At 39.9% G+C, this 16,410-nt stretch overlaps 1 protein-coding gene across 1 annotated transcript; it reads left to right on the top strand.

The window, feature by feature from the left end:
• The first annotated feature begins 1,214 nt into the window (after nt 1–1,214).
• Nucleotides 1,215–16,286, top strand: LOC119736971. The gene is made up of 3 exons (XM_038211017.1): nt 1,215–1,902; nt 3,310–3,346; nt 15,531–16,286. Exons 1-3 carry the CDS (start codon nt 1,555–1,557, stop codon nt 16,076–16,078), a joined length of 933 nt encoding a protein of 310 aa, XP_038066945.1. The 5' UTR covers nt 1,215–1,554; the 3' UTR covers nt 16,079–16,286.
• Nucleotides 16,287–16,410: the final 124 nt, after the last annotated feature.

The following is a 16,410-nucleotide window of genomic DNA, read 5'->3' as shown; positions in this document are numbered from 1 at the left end:
TCGCAGCTGCGCCGCATCGTAGGGATACGATGCGTCGCAGCGCTGCGATGCATCGTAAGTTACGATGAGTTTCGTGAAATCGGGTGCTGCTGGTGCGCCGCTGTCAAAATGTTAAAAATGTAGGTTTTTTTGTTTAGGGCACTGTACTGTTGTGAACACTCGGACTAAACGATGGATGTTTGAAAACGTCTTAGAAAATAATTAAGAAAAATTAATTATGCAAAAATGGACAATAAAGAAAGAGTTTTATACGATCGAAACCCACTATAAAGCGAGCAGAAATACAAAAAACCAGCTCGCAACTAAGGAACGTATAAGGACCATATAGCTTTCCAATCCAAAGTGGTACGAAACATGCATGGGCGTCGCGAGGGGGGGGGGGGTGAAAAGCAAACAAAACAAAAAAGGAGAAAAAAATAGAAAACGAGGGGCGAAATCATATGCTGTTAATTAGATGCACATTTAACAACATGTGCGTCTGCAGGGGTGTCAATGGGGGTGCAAGTGGGCAAATGTTCTCCCACCCACCCTAAAAAAAATTGGTACATATTAATAGAATATGCTGGGGAAAACACAAGAATTTTGGAAAATAATGTGCTTTGCCTCTCGGAAAAAAAAAATCGTGGCGACGCCCATGGAAACGTGGCCATATCAGCATCACACTGCAATCGAGTCATTGGTTTTATGTTATCGTTTTTTTGATCCCAAGCATGCGTATTCATTCACAACACTCCTCCGTTGTCTTGCCCTGATGGAAAATTATCGTGGCCCTGAAGGGACATCACGCATCGCAAATATCTTTGCAAAAATTTGCGATGCCGAAAATTTTATCGCAAATACTTTGCAAATATCTTTGCAAATATTTGCAATGTGGCAAATATTATCGCAAATATTTCTGCAAATATTTGCGATAATATCTGCGGCATCGCAAATATTTTCGCAAATAAATGAAAGTGCTACATGCAGAACTTCACTAAAACAATAGTCCCGACATTGGGGTTTCGTGGATTTTTTTTACTCACCCTGTATAAAATGAAAACGGCAAATATAACTCCACCCGTCACCTTCAAAAATTGTATGAAATTAAGTATTTGACTGTGGTTAGAAAGTTCAATTAAATGAGAATTCACATTGCTGTATATCCAAGTCTGCATTTGACCGGCTTTTTTTTTCGTTCGATTTTACCTTGACAGAATCACTCTTTCATCATCAAAGTGGCTGCTACCACGTCGCTTCACACCCTTTTATATAATAAAATTTAATGAAGTTAGAACCGTTGTTCCGTTAATTTATCAACGGTTTCCATAGCAATTAATTGGGCGATTGTTATCCCTTTCGTGTCGTTGGATTTTGTTCCTGCTGATTTGCACGAAGAATGCAAGAGACGGCTGTCAACGCCATTGGCACTCTCAAGGTCGAAAATTTGCCTCAAACATTCAACGTTTTCGTCATTATCAACGAATAGAGCTGCGCACTTCGGAAAGGAACGACAGTCCATGTAGACTATTGGAGCAAGATCTTGACAGAATTAAATAAACCGACATCGAAGAGAAAATGCTACTTTTGCTCCTTCTCCTCCCGATGTCTGGCCTGGTGACCGAGGCTTTCTTCGGGTCTAACTGCCAAGATAGGCAATCGAAACCGTGCACCAGGGGTTGCTCGGTGGGTCTGGAGCGTCATTTCAACGGCGTAACGAACCGCGTCCTGCCCGGCCACGGCTACCGCAACCTGACGGTAGTTTCGCGGGTCCTGTGCGGCAGGGAGTGTCTTATGGATGATCGCTGCTTCTCTTTCCACTACTCGAAGGGGGAGAGGCGGTGCGAGTTGAACGGGGCCACAGCGTCGCGATACCCGATGGCTGTGACTGAGAGAGCCGCTACCGACTACTACGGTCCAGAGGAGGTAGGATATTATCCATTAAAGTGTTTCTTGTGCATCTTTGTAAGTTATGGATCCAAGGCATAACTTAAAGTTATGGTCAGAGATTAACGTTGGGGATTGAGTCCAGTCCAGTCCAGTCCAGTCCAGTCCAGTCCAGTCCAGTCCAGTCCAGTCCAGTCCAGTCTAGTCTAGGATGCAAATTTTGGAAACTGGGTCTCAGTCTGGGTCTGAGTCTAGGTCTAGGTCTGAGTCTAGGTCTAGGTCTCGGTCTGGGTCTGAGTCTAGGTCTTGGTCTGGGTGCTGTGTCTGAGGCCGTGTCCGAAACGGGCTTCCAGAGCTACGGCTACGTCTATTGTCAGCGCGTCCCCGCGTATTTTCAATGGGCGTAGAGCTAGACCTAGCTCTAGACAGCTGATTCGGATGCAGCCTAAGTCTGGATCTGGGCCTGGTTTGGTCTAGTCTGGTCTGGTCTAGTCTAGGGTGCAAATTTTGGATTGTTTTGTGTTAACGATAATAATAGTGATGACATTCCAATTATGCGGCATCCGAATTTCTTGTCTAGAGCTTTATTGTCTAGGTCTCCGACTATTACAACTACTCGGAATCTAGCTGACAATTGACGAACCCGTAGCTGGACCTGCCCGCGTTTGACATGGACTTTATCATTAGAAGCCTTTTCCCATTAAAGAAACGTAATTTTATGATAACTTTTTGTTTTGCTGTTTGAGCATTTTTATTTTTTCCAAGCAACAATATTACACAATATCATAAGTAGGGTGTACAAAAACTAACATTTGGATCAGTGAGATACTCTACCTTTTGAGAAAACAGACAAAACGTGCAATTTTTTTTAAAGTCCAGTGGATACCGTTGCTAACGCATGTAAAAAAAAAAGTGTGTCAGCGGGCACATTTTGAAAAAAAAACATTCAATGATTGCTTTCTTTCCATCAAAACCATTTTGGCGGAGTAATTTCATAAGGTATTTTGGACCAATCCCATCTTCACTTTGAGCAATTAGTTTTTCTCATTAACTCGGTAGGTATACATGTAATATAATTTTCTGTGTGTATTGCTTTATGGGAAATTGAGGTAATTTCATATTAGTTTGGGCAAATAACATTAGCCAACACTTTTTTTTACAATTTGTGTTTACAGTGTGTAAGAAAAAGACGCCTAATTTACAAAAACGTAAAAGCACAAACGCTGCCATCCCCCCCCCAAAAAAAATACAAAATATTAAATACTTTATTTCACTACAAACATACAACGAGGATAACCTAACATATTAGCCAATTACTATTTTTCGCCCTTGCTCAAAGCACACGCAATCAAAAAGTATCTCCGCCCCTATTACGGATGATACAAACTGAAGGTCCCTTTAATAGAATGCTTCGCTTTTCACAGTTCTCGCTTCTTTTGTTTCCAGGCACGTTTTGCCGAGCTGCTAACAAATGCAAATGAAGGTAAGAATAAGCTCTCCAGTTTTTAAAAAAAAACCGCACACATAAACTAGAGGGCTATGTCTGTTGGAAACAGAACATAGGGCTTTTCTGCAATATGATTTTTATATGACTTTTTATGACTCGTCTGAATTTGATTTGTCAATTAACCGAATGGAAAGTAGTGAAAAATGTTTAGCCTTGAAATGAGGCTAATCATCTGAGGACGTTCGTATTTGAATAAATATGATCGTGTGAAGAATTATTATTTCGGGAAACAAAAACACTTTGTGCAATAGCCTAGTACACATGTATTAGCCTTGAAATATGACTAGCTGTCAGTGTACTAAATTCAACAGTGACCGAACCCAATTGTACGTGACCTGTGAACTGCGAGTCATCACGGTCATGACTCTGCAAGGTTTAAAGCTACAGTCCATCATTTGTAATTTGTGCATTTTGTTCGTTTGAAGCAACAAAAGAGTTCAAAATCTAATGAAGGATACTGAGCAACTAACCTGATGAAGTTTCAGCTTAGCTTCAGCTGTACATTCCGAGAAAAACAGCATTCTAAGATCTCAATTTCAAATCAAAAGTTACTGAATCATGTTTTGAATTGTTTTGAATTGCAGCTATACGCGACGTAGCGCACTGATCCGACGAATTATAACAACCGCGCGCGCGTGTGCGTCGTTCCAATGCTTGTGCGCGCTGCGCTGAATAATAAAACGAACTACTAATTTAAATTTTCCTACGGTGCTTCTTTAAGAATCACCGTTGGAAATGCCTTCTTTCGTTAATTACTTCAAAATGATAGCTTCCCAGAAAGAATAATTTCACAGGGAGTTTAGTTTCCTTACTATCTTTCAACCAAGTTTGTTTTTCAACAATAAATACGACAGTTACTTTTCGGATGGCTGCAAATGATGGACTATAGCTTTAAAACGGCCGTTAAGAGTCATTTCGTGTAAATACTTAATATATGTGTCCACGCTCAAAAAATCAAATTTTTTAAAACTTTGTGGGATGAAAGGACTTAGGGAGCAAGTAACCAAAATAGACTTTTTAAACCGATATTTTGCCCGTTGCCATGGTTACGGACCATTATGTGTTTTGGCCATTTTGGGGCAATTTTGAGGCTGCAAAAATTCATTTTTTTGGCGTTATTTTCAAAGGTCATCAAGCCAAGCTGCGAAGTAATGTCACAAAAGTAACTATATCAGGACAAAGTATCATCCTTACCCTTACAAGAAAAAAATAGAAACACTTCTGAAAAATCTCCTTTATATTATTTTTAGGCCCTATAATACAGCATATTTTTACAACTAGCAAAATTGCATTTTTTACCCCATTTTTATCCCTCCAAAATGGTACTTGCCAGGGCACTCAGAATAATTTCCCTTCGGCTATGGTTAGTTCAGACAATGGTCTTTTCATATCTGGTGAGAAAATTTTGGGTTATTGTTTATCCTTTGTGCAGTAGCGCTCCAAAAATGGTAAATTTCACAAAAACCTTAAAAAGTGTATTTTCAGTGTTTTCCTTTGTTTTGAGTAATAACTTGTGTAATTGGTAGTGTTCATGAATCTAGCACGTTTTCACAAACAGAATCAGACTGTGTATCATTTTCAGATCAGTGGATGAATAGTAGGTCGTGTACTCCCCCACACACACACACACCTGGCTAGGCCCCGCCCACTCCCCCTGTGCCACCGAATTTTGAACTTGTATGTTGCATAACAGAACAAATGTAAATAAATATTTTGCAAGTGAACACTTTAGACATAACATAGACTTCCTTTTTACAGCCTCCCCTTCCCCCACCCCGGGGGAATTGTAGGGGTTGAGGGTGGGGTGTGACCACCCACCAATAACTTGGCATTGTTGGTAAAATCATTGTCACATGGGTAAAACTCGTGTGTTTGCAAGCCGCAATGAATAATAATGGCCATATCCATTGTCCTCTGATTGAAGTGCATTCATTAGTTAAAATAATGATGTCTAGTCCTCCCCTCCCAGCTAGGCCTTGCCCCTTCCCTTACCACCAAATTCAGATTTTGATTGCTACTTGAATTTGCCTACATAAAAATTGTAAATAGATATCAATTTGCAAGTGAACCTTTCATAATTTACACCAACAGGCGTACCCGTCTCACAGCCCCCCCCCCCCCCTGCAACCCCTCTTCCTACTCCAGTGCTCATTATGAGCAACGACCCCTCCCCCTCCCAAAGAATGCAACATGTATTATTGTTAAGGTTCCATTTTGCCTTGCGGAAAGTCCACATATTTATATGCACTATGTAGGTTTGGCTATTTTTTTGTCAACATGGGAGTGGTTTGGAATATCTGGAAAGCGCGCGGGGGAGGGGGGTGTAGTATGGATACATGTACATGGTACATGTACGTAATGCTGTACTTTTTTAAGCAAAATTGCATTTTTAAAATTATTTTCAACACAGAGAAGTGATATGGCGATTACGAGAGCAAATAACTCATATTTTTATATTAAAATACATGTACTTTAAAACAACTATCACTCTAGTGAAAACTCAAAATGGCCTCTATTTTGATTGATTGAATTGTCTTGGCCCTGCGTGTAAATATGATCAGATCGAGCACATATAAAGTCGAATATAGTACCGTTGCAAGGGCGGATCCAGAACACAATTTGTTGGGGGGCCAAAAAAAAATTTGGTCCCCCAAAAAAGTGGGTCCAAAAAATTACGGCGTGGGGTTCGGGGCCCGCTTAAGGGCCCCGAAAATTTTTTGGATTCTAGATGCTCTGTGGTGCGATCTGAGGCAATTTCTGACCACTTTAACCAATGTTTTTTTGAGGAAAAGATGGTGGTGTACTCATTGCCTGCCTTTATTGCGATGTCACATAAAAAAAAAAATGGTTTCGTTTTTTTGGGGGGGGGCCATGGCCCCCTTTGCCCCCCCCCCCCCCCTGGATCCGCCCTTGTACCGTTGTGGGTGCTGCTATGCCCTCCAAAATAGTAATTTCGTAATCAGCATGACATTTTCAGTCTCTTCCAAACTGTCTTCAGTAGTCAACATGGCCACAATTCTGTGGTGCATCCATTGTTGCATGACAAGCAATTTAAATGTATTGGTGCTTATAAATTACAGTGCTTTTTTGTATACAAGCAGGGAATGTTTTGTTAATGTGTTAATTAAAAAGAATATGAACTTCCCCACCGAACCACAAGTGCTTACAGATTTTAACCCTTTCTGGCGGGTATTTGGGTTTTTTTCTGAAAGGGAGGGGTACAGCACACTGTGATCCCCATGTTGATTTGCATATATGCTTTGACCGATTTTGACCATTACTCTATAATATGACATTCTTGGTTCTTTTGCTGTTACCACTAGAGTGTTTTTTTAATATTTTTATTCCAAACTCTTGTCTAGATAACATTTTGGGCATAATTTCTTTATTTGTTGTGTAAACATTCATCCCAGTCAGGCAGTTGTATGCATCACTGCCATAGGGACTATATACTTACTGATTTTATTCCAAAAATGTGTGGGTTTTCAACCCGAATTGGCAACACTAAAGTAAATATACATAATTGTGGTGATGTTATTTAATGCTCTGCAATTGATTCATGTAATAACTATCAGAAACGTACTTTCAGGGTCCATCTGTGGTTGTCTCTTCTCATGACATGTCCTGCCCAACTCCACTTTTTTCTTTTTGATCTCAACTATTATGTCTTGCACCCCTGTCTTTCTTCTAAGATCTTCGTTCCTTATTCTGTCTCTCTTTGTGACCCCTGAGCATGTATTGTTGTTAATTATATAGCCATGAATTTCAGTCTAAAGATAATACTTTCGTGATAGGTTTTGAAAATGGAAGTATTTTTTTACTTTAGTTTATGAGCACCGATGTCTTTACAACGGTTGCCATGGTAATAATGAACACACTACAGAAGTGTGTTTGGTGCCATGGTGACCACTGTTAAAAGTCACAAAATTTCACGTTGATCAGGCAAGTACAAATTTGGAGGACACTTCCACTAAAAAAATACTTCAGACCCTAACTACATGTATATAGCCAAGTCAAGTCAGAGTGAAATTCATGCAATCAAATTGATGCTGTGTTCTCTCGGAGTTTTCACTGGAGTGATCCTTGTTTTAAAGTACATCATGCATTTCAATATAAACAAATAAGAGTTAGTTGCTCTCTAAATCGCCAGATCTTTTCCGTTTTGAAAATAATAAAATAGACATCATTTTGTTCACCACACCTTTACTGTAATTCCAAGGTAACTTGCAATATAAAAAAAATGTGTACAGTGTACATGCTGTGTACAGTGTATATGCGTGTGTCCAGATCACCCTTCCCACACCCCCCCCCCCACCCCCAGCCCCGTGACATACACACCCCTTCTCCTCCTCGCTTTTCGGATATTCCAAGCTGCCCCGTCTTGTAAAAAAGCCACCTTACATAATTCAGACTTTCCCCAAGGCCATATGCATGTATGTAATCTGAATTGTACTTGTTGACTTGTTGGGGGAGAGGGCGGGGTTCTCTTTTGAGCTTTGGGAGTGGGGGTGACAGGGGAAGGGGCTAGCTGTGAGACGGCTGTTGGTGTAGATTGTAAAAGGTTCACTTGCAAATTGATATCTAGTATTTACAATTTAATTTAGGCAAATACATGCAGAAATCAAAATCTGAATTATTATTCATTGCGGCTTGCAAACACATGAGTTTTACCCATGTGACAATGATTTTACCAACAATGCCAAGTTATTGGTGGGTGGTCACACCCCACCCTCAACCCCAACCAATTCCCCCGTGGTGGGGGAAGGGGAGGTTGTAAAAAGGAAGTCTATGTAATTTCTAAAGTGTTCACTTGCATATTATTTATTTACATTTGTTCTGGTATGCAACATACAAGTTCAAATGCGGTGACACAGAGGGAGTGGGCGGGGCCTAGCCAGGTGTGGGGGGGAGTACACGACCTACTATTCATCCACTGGTCTAAAAATGATACACAGTCTGATTCTGTTTTTGAAAATGTGGTAGTATTCATGAACACTACCAATTATACAAGTTATTACTCAAAACAAAGGAAAACACTGAAAATACACTTTTTAAGGTTTTTGTGAAATTTACCATTTTTGGAGCGCTACTGCACAAAGGATATACAATAACCCAAAATTTTCTCACCAGATATGAACAGACCAATGTCTGAACTAACCATAGCCGAAGGGAAATTATTCTGAGTGCCCTGGCAAGTGCCATTTTGGAGGGATAAAAATGGGGTAAAAAAATGCAATTTTGCTAGTTGTAAAAACATGCTGTATTATAGGGCCTAAAAATAATATAAAGGAGATTTTTCAGAAGTGTTTCTATTTTTTTCTTGTAAGGGTAAGGATGATACTTTGTCCTGATATAGTTACTTTTGTGACATTACTTCGCAGCTTGGCTTGATGACCTTTGAAAATAACGCCAAAAAATGAATTTTTGCAGCCTCAAAATTGCCCCAAAATGGCCAAAACACATAATGGTCCTTATAGTGGAGCTGCTAAGCGAAAAATCGTGCACTTTGTGGTAAAAGCATTAAATTTGGTATGCTGGGTCAAAATGGGCTAGAAATCATTTTAAGATCGGGACCCATCCTGGATTTTGCCCATTTTGGGGGCGGAGCTTGATTTTTTGAAAAAGGGGGTGCAAACAATAAAAACTCATAAAAACTGTACTTAACATACATTTTTCTAGTTTTTCCATGCTTTGAAAATAAACTTCAACATAAAATAGGACATTCTAGCATTTTAGGGCCTGTTATTTTCCACCCATTTTGTGGGCGTGGCCTAAATGTGTAAAAGAGGCGGTATATATTAGCAGTTTGGTTCAAATATGGAAAATACCGTTCAGTTTGGTGGTAAAATCTTAAAAATCGGCATGTTTAGTCGAAATGGGCTGAAAATCATTTTAAGACGTGGATTCATTTGAGATCTTGCCCATTTTGGGGCGGAGTTTGATCGGTTAAAAAGGGGAGTGCAAACAAATAAAAATTTAGAAAAACTGTATTTAACATCCATTTTTCTTAGTTCTTCATGGTTTTAAATACACAGAGAAATGATTTTTTTTGTGGGCGTGGCCTAAATATGAAAAGGGGGCCGCACATTAAAGCAGCTTCATTCAAACGAGGGAAAATGAGCACTTTTGCTGGTAAAACACAAATTCTGCATTGGTTAACTATGTTTGCCATACACTGTAAAGATCAGTTTAAAATGGTTGCAAGGTTTTGCCTTTTTAGGGGTGGAGCTACAATTTATAGTAGGGGTTGAATATTCTAGAAGATTAAATATTTCATATTTAAATTAGTGTGATTGGCTACAAGTAACATACATGTAGGTTACAGCAGCTGCGGCATTTCCTTGTTTGTAAACACTTCTTGCATCACCGGGGGGGGGGGGCAACGGTGGACTTCACCTATTCTTGCAAGTGCTTTTCATGTATATTTCTGGCAGTGGCTGCTTAATGCGCCGCAGCACCTTGTAAACCATTATAAAGGTGCTACATAATGGTTCTCATATTTCTTATGTACTTCATTTACCTGTCTCTAATAATAGACATAATTTCCAGCGCCTTGAGTACCTAATAGTTGGTAGATACGTGCGCTATATAAGACTTCGGTATTATTATTATTATTATTATATATGGGCATGTATACATGAAAATAATTTTTAAAAATATGCGCAGAGTACACGTCAATTCCTTGCAGTGTGTACTGCTGGATTTATATCATATTATTATTATTATTATTATTATTATTATGCATTTAGGTACGCTATTCATAGTATAACTATATCACAGCGATTACAGTAGTAATGAGCAATATAACAACAAACCATTAAACATTATACAAACAAAACAACATATCATATGGATGTTTGAACTTGGAAAGTAATATCTTGATGTTTAAAAAGGTGGGATTAATATTTTTGAGAAATTATGTAGCTTCTTAAAAAATGTGCTTGCACTTTGATAAACAATTCCAAAATATACAAACTTCATGCAGGAATGAGTAAATGTATGTAATGAAAGCACAGTCTGTTTACGTCACAGCAACAAAGTAGCTGATAACATTATTTGTGCCATTATTTGTGCCACGAACATTGCCACTTGATACGAATTACTACAAGACTTATATCTGTGGATCGCATGTGTCACCTATTTTGTGTTCTTAAAAAAATGTTCTTGACATTTTGTGCATTTTTAAACAACAACCTCATATGACCCCTACGTGACTTTTGACCTCCAATTTTGGAAGAGTTGTGATGAACCCCAACCAAAGGATCACTCCATCCATTTCCTAAGTGACATTATATAATCCATCAAATTCTGTACTAGACAAAGAAACATTTGAAGCATATTTGAACAATGACCTCTAATGAGCCCTAGATGACCTTTGACCTCAGTAATTCCATGAAGAATTGTGTCTTCTCATGCACCCAAGGGTCACTGCATCTAAGTTTCATAAAAATCCATGAAAGCATGTAGAATGTTGTAAGCTTTTCCCCAAAACTGTTAATTACACCATGATTAACCTCAGTTGACCGTTGACCCATGACATTTGATCTAAAATATATCGCACATTTGGGCAAATATTTAGGAAACGAGAGAAATTCCAAAACTTTTACATACATGCGAGACTTTAAGGGTCTAAGGGTCTACGGGTCTAATCATTTTCTAATTCTCCCTATGACAACTTCCGGTTTGATGACGTCACGCTCCTAAAACCTCACAAATTCATAATTTTACGTTTTTTCCATAGAATATCCAAGGGTAAGTTTGGTAAACGTTTGATGAATGGTTTTTAAATAGTCCAACTTTCTATGACGTGCCGCTGGGGGGGGGAGGGCTCTTTCAGGCTCTTTCATTTTGATTACAAAATATCAACATGAATTTTATTTTGTTCAAGACTTCGTTCAAGCGATGGTCGCTTTTGAAGATGTTGGATAAGGGTTAATTTTTGTTCAAAGTTTCATGTTACAAGGTACTGTTTAGAAGAAAAGAAGCGGAGCATCATCTAGAAAAAAAAATAAAAGGAAACATAAGGGCAAAAGAAAAATTGTGACCATTTCAAAATTGTGATCAGTTTGTACCCACAGAGCTATATGAAATCACCAGAACGCTAACTCCTCACTTTTTTGCGCAGAAAAGCCCTGAGGGCGTTCTGGGCGCAGACGTTTTGAATTCATGTGGGTGTTTGTAAAACAAAATGGAATTAGATGGGGTAGATTTCGAAAGTGCACTCTAAATGTGGTATCTACCAAAATGACATCATATACAGTACTGGCCAACCAACATTCATGCCAAATATTAGGAAAATCACGCAAAAAAAAAAGGAATTACAATGGGGGATCAGTGAGGGGGAACAGCAATTCGGTCTTTAGCAGATCCAAAACACCCCAGTCCTGATAGTGATAGGGTTAACTTTCAATAGACTGTAGTCCTATCAATGAAGAGAGAATCCACAGCCATTGACTCTGACTTGGCAATTGCTTCAATATTTACACATAGGGCCAAAACATAATGATTCTGCTTCCGGTTACCCCACCTACCCTATTTTGACAGCCCCTACCCTAATTTTGTTTTGGGAACAATGAAAAAATTAAATAAAAACCATCAATTACCACCTTTTACCATGGACTACACACAGACACCTACATATATGATCAACACAAAAAGAATGCACTTAACTTCCTGCCCTATTTTCAAATGCCATGTTATCGGAAGCAGAACTATTTTTTGGCCTAGGCTGTATTTACCAGTACATCTAAGGACATGAAACCACTTTGAGTGAGTAAACCCAGTAGAAATATGACCACAGAAATATTACCACCTTTTACCTATCTATGCGAATATTCAGCCCTCTACTTTAAAATGTAGTTCCACCCCTAAAAGGGCAAAATCCTTGCAACCTTTTAAACTTATCTTTACTTTACAGTGTATGGCAAACATAGTTAACCAATGCATAATTTGTGTTTTACCAGCAAAAGTGCTGCATTTTCCCTCGTTTGAATGAAGCTGCTTTAATGTGCGGCCTCCTTTTCATATTTAGGCCACGCCCACAAAAAAATAACAAGTGTTAGAATGTTTGAATTTTTTTATCATGTCTCTGTGTATTTAAAAGCATGAAGAACAAAGGAAAATGTATGTTAAATACAGTTTTTCTAAATTTTTATTTGTTTGCACTCCCCTTTTTAACTGATCAAGCTCCGCCCCAAAAATGGGCAAGATCCAAGATGGGTCCATCCCTTAAAATGATTTTCAGCTCATTTCGACTAAACATGCCAATTTACAAGATTTTACCACCAAACTGAATGGTATTTTCCATATTTGAACCAGACTGCTAATATATACCGCCTCTTTTACACATTTAGGCCACGCCCACAAAATGGGTGGAAAACAACAGGTGTTAACAAGCTGGAATGTCTTATTTTATGTTGAAGCTTACTTCAACGCAAAGAAAATATGAGGGAAATGGATGTTAAATACAGTTTTTATTGTTTGCACCTCCTTTTTCAAAAAATCAAGCTCCGCCCCCAAAATGGGCAAAATCCAGGATGGGTCCCGATCTTAAAATGATTTCTAGCCCATTTTGACCCCACATGCCAAATTTCATGCTTTTACCACAAAGTGCACGATTTTGGCCAAAAATGGACCTAAGCAGCTCCACTATTAACCATGGCATCTATTTTGGTTACTTGCTCCCTAAGTCCTTTCATCCCACAAAGTTTTAAAAAATCGATTTTTTGAGCGTGGACACTTATATGAAGTATTTACACGAAATGACTCTTAAGACTGATTCATTACTCTTTTATTCCAGTTTAGAGATGTTTTTTTTTCGTTGAAAAGCGTAATAATGAAGGAAATTCTGTAAGACTTATCCGTGTTGTAAATGTACAATTCCCGTCACTTGCTCAGGCTCCGTTTGGAATCACGAACGGTCGGATTGCATTATGCGACGCTCAAAATTGTGTCCACGTGGTCCGCAATGAAACAGAAGTCACATCCGGTATGAAACGTGTGCATTTCTATGGGAAGTTTTCGGATAGCATTTGCGCACATTGTCTAACTGCGGTTTTTGAACAGCCTGCAGCCAGATGCTTTATACATAGGTCAAAGGCCACTTCCTTCACAAGATTCTGTGAAGCTCATCAGCGTATCCATGCAGCGTCCTGTTTGCAGGGCGGACGGTACGAGCGAACGCTGGCAGATCATATACATGACATTTACCGGTGTCATATGAAAATCTGACTCCTATGAAAATCGGACACCTTTTCCCTATTATTGGTTAATCCCTCGCACGTGACAGGTCACTCTCCCATTATGATCCTATAAATAGCATATTATCGTACATATGCGCATGCGCGCAATACTAGCAATGAGTCCACATTATTTTCATGGAGTGGGATATTAAAGTTACACCGGCACACTTGGCATTTCCCATGCATTGAAAACTGCAAAATTATAATGCAACTTCATTAGCCGCGTAAAAACACTGGCATTCAGATCACTTTCACATCAGCCACACAAAACGTATATACTTTGGAAACTATGTACGGGGCACAGGAAAACATGAAGAAAGATTGCATTTCTTTAAAGCCAGAGTCCATCATTTGCAGCAATCCAAAAAGTAACTAGCGTAATTATTGTTGAAAAACTATAGTGTCCGCAAGTGGTTTTGATTATGGCAGGAAAATAAACTCCAGAGAAATTATTAGGGCCAGAGGAATCGCTGCGATTCTCTTTTGAATTGATGGTTTACTAGACCTAATGTATTTGAAGTGTTTCTTTTAACTCGAAGCAGCAAATTTCACGATTGATCTTTCTTTAATGAGAAGATAGAGAGGTGATCCCGAAGTCAGTAAATATTTATCGTCTCATCTATCCTCTACGTACCGCGACAGGTAAAAAACATTTCCGCGATTTGCGGAAAACAGTGGCGTAAATCTGTGCCGGCGAGTGGGGGGATGGGGGGTGACCAAAATCCAAAATTTGCCCGGCCGTGGAAATTCGAAAGGGGGGGGGGGACATCACATTACATCAGGGGGCGCTCTTCGGGATATAGATGTATATCAATATGTATACTCACGCTTTATCAAAACGGCGCGTTTTAAAAGCTTTTGTATTTTTCCACACTTTTCAGTGCTATTGAATACATTTTGGTTGTTGGGATGGTCGAAAAATACCTCTAAATCCGCATTTTTATTCTCATCACGAAAAAGTGTGTGTGTGTGTGGGGGGGGGGGGGGGGGCGGGTGATTCAATATCCCATCTCCCCGTGGTCAAAAAAGTGGTGGGATATATACCCCCCCCCCCCACCCCCCGCCGCCCGGGATTGACGCCCCTAGCAGAAAAGCCTTTTTTTCCCCTTCCGATTTCATTCTTGTTCTATCCCAAATCAAATAGACTATGTACACAAATTTTCTAGGTGGCACTTTCGACAGTTTTCAGGGTCCGCGAATATGGACGTCATGATGACGTCATCACGTGTCCTGTGACGTCATCATAAAGGTGCCATTTTCAAAGGCCTATATCGACTTATCTACTAGGCCGATTGGGTTCAGATTTTGTATGTAGGCCTACATAGACAGGGATATGTTGTGGGTGAAAACTTGAAGTGACGTCATGATGACGTCATCACGTGTCATGTGACGTCATCTCAAAGGTGAATTATCAAAGGCCTATATCTACTTAAAACTAATTGGCCGATTGGGTTCAAATTTTTATGTGTAAATAGACAGGGATGTGAATTGACGTCATTATGACGTGATCACGTGTCATTTGATGTCATTTTCAAATATTCAATTTTCAATGGCCCGTATCTAAATAACTACCGGGCCGATAGGGTTCAAATTTTGCATGTACACGTACTGGGATGTGTCATAGATGACAATGGAGGTGACGTCATGATGACGTCATCATACGATTTATATATATGTGAATTTTTTTGACATTTTAAAGCTTATTGCCGTATGGGTTTGTCAGGTTTTGTAGGTCACAGGTATGCACACAAAAAAATCGGGTGACAAATGTGAACGTCATCAGGATGTCATCATTTACATGACTGTACAAGTGCACATGGATTAAATAAGCATAATATTGTTTTTTAAAAATGTGGAAAAGCCGTATGTTCTGTTCATCGAACATACATATTAGTTGCTTTTTGATGTTATCTTTTCAGTTCCAATAAGCCTGACTGACTGTTGGTACCACACTCACTCATCAGCCGCCTCCGAGTGTCGTAGGACCGGCCAACACCTCTGCCTTCCGTGGGAACTTGACCACGCCTCCAAGGAGGGCTACCCAGCCACACCTCCCTCATGGTACGCTGATACCGACAGCCAGGCCGTGCTGACCGAGACCGGAGTGACCTACCACGACCTGCCGCTGACCGCCCAGTCTCCCGGCTTGTGCTGCTCCCTCCCGATGACCTACCGAGACCCAGTCATCACTCCCAAGAGCTACGAGCTCGCAGACCGTGCTGGGCAGGCCAGTGGTTGCTCCGACCTGGCAGCTCATCCCTGTTCCTTGGCCGAGTTGAAAGAGGCTTATGATCGAAGTTATGTATCGGGTTACTGGCTCTACTTCGAGATACCCAATCGCGAGGCTACAGTTGCCGGATGTAATCCAATGTATCATTATGGCAATGAGTGTTACGAAGGTACCATAGCTAACACACCAAGACCATACGCTTATGCACAAGTGTACTGCTGCCGAAATCGTGCGTGACTGCAAGTTGTCAACTCTATTGGCCCTTTTACACAGTTGGGTTATAAGAGCGACTGACCGACTGTACTTGCAACTACTTAAATATGTACTTATCTGCCTCGGAAAAAGGGATAGAACCCCCAAACTCTCATCAGATTTGACTAGAAAGATTGCACCCACCGCATATTCAGGGAGGTGCATCTAATCTGATGAACTTTTAGCTTAGTGAATAATGTATATTTCAAAGGAAAAAAAACAATATTCTAGGATCTCGATTTTAATTCAAAAGTTGCCGAGTGGTGTTTTGAAATGCGCCCGAATCAGCATCCGGGACACGTTCTTATTCAGCCGAT

This window comes from Patiria miniata, unplaced genomic scaffold (assembly GCF_015706575.1).
Source record: "Patiria miniata isolate m_02_andy unplaced genomic scaffold, ASM1570657v1 HiC_scaffold_3, whole genome shotgun sequence".
In the NCBI taxonomy this organism is placed as follows: domain Eukaryota; kingdom Metazoa; phylum Echinodermata; class Asteroidea; order Valvatida; family Asterinidae; genus Patiria; species Patiria miniata.
The sequence above is the reverse complement of the archived record's forward strand: the minus strand, read 5'-3'. Positions and strand labels throughout refer to the sequence as shown.

Excerpts from the sequence above, each read along its gene's own strand:
- LOC119736971 (XM_038211017.1), top strand. The coding sequence starts at position 1,555 with ATGCTACTTTTGCTCCTTCTCCTCCCGATGTCTGGCCTGGTGACCGAG. Across the intron at positions 1,903-3,309 it reads ACTACTACGGTCCAGAGGAG|GCACGTTTTGCCGAGCTGCT; the intron begins GTAGGATATTAT and ends TTTTGTTTCCAG. Across the intron at positions 3,347-15,530 it reads GCTAACAAATGCAAATGAAG|TTCCAATAAGCCTGACTGAC; the intron begins GTAAGAATAAGC and ends TTATCTTTTCAG.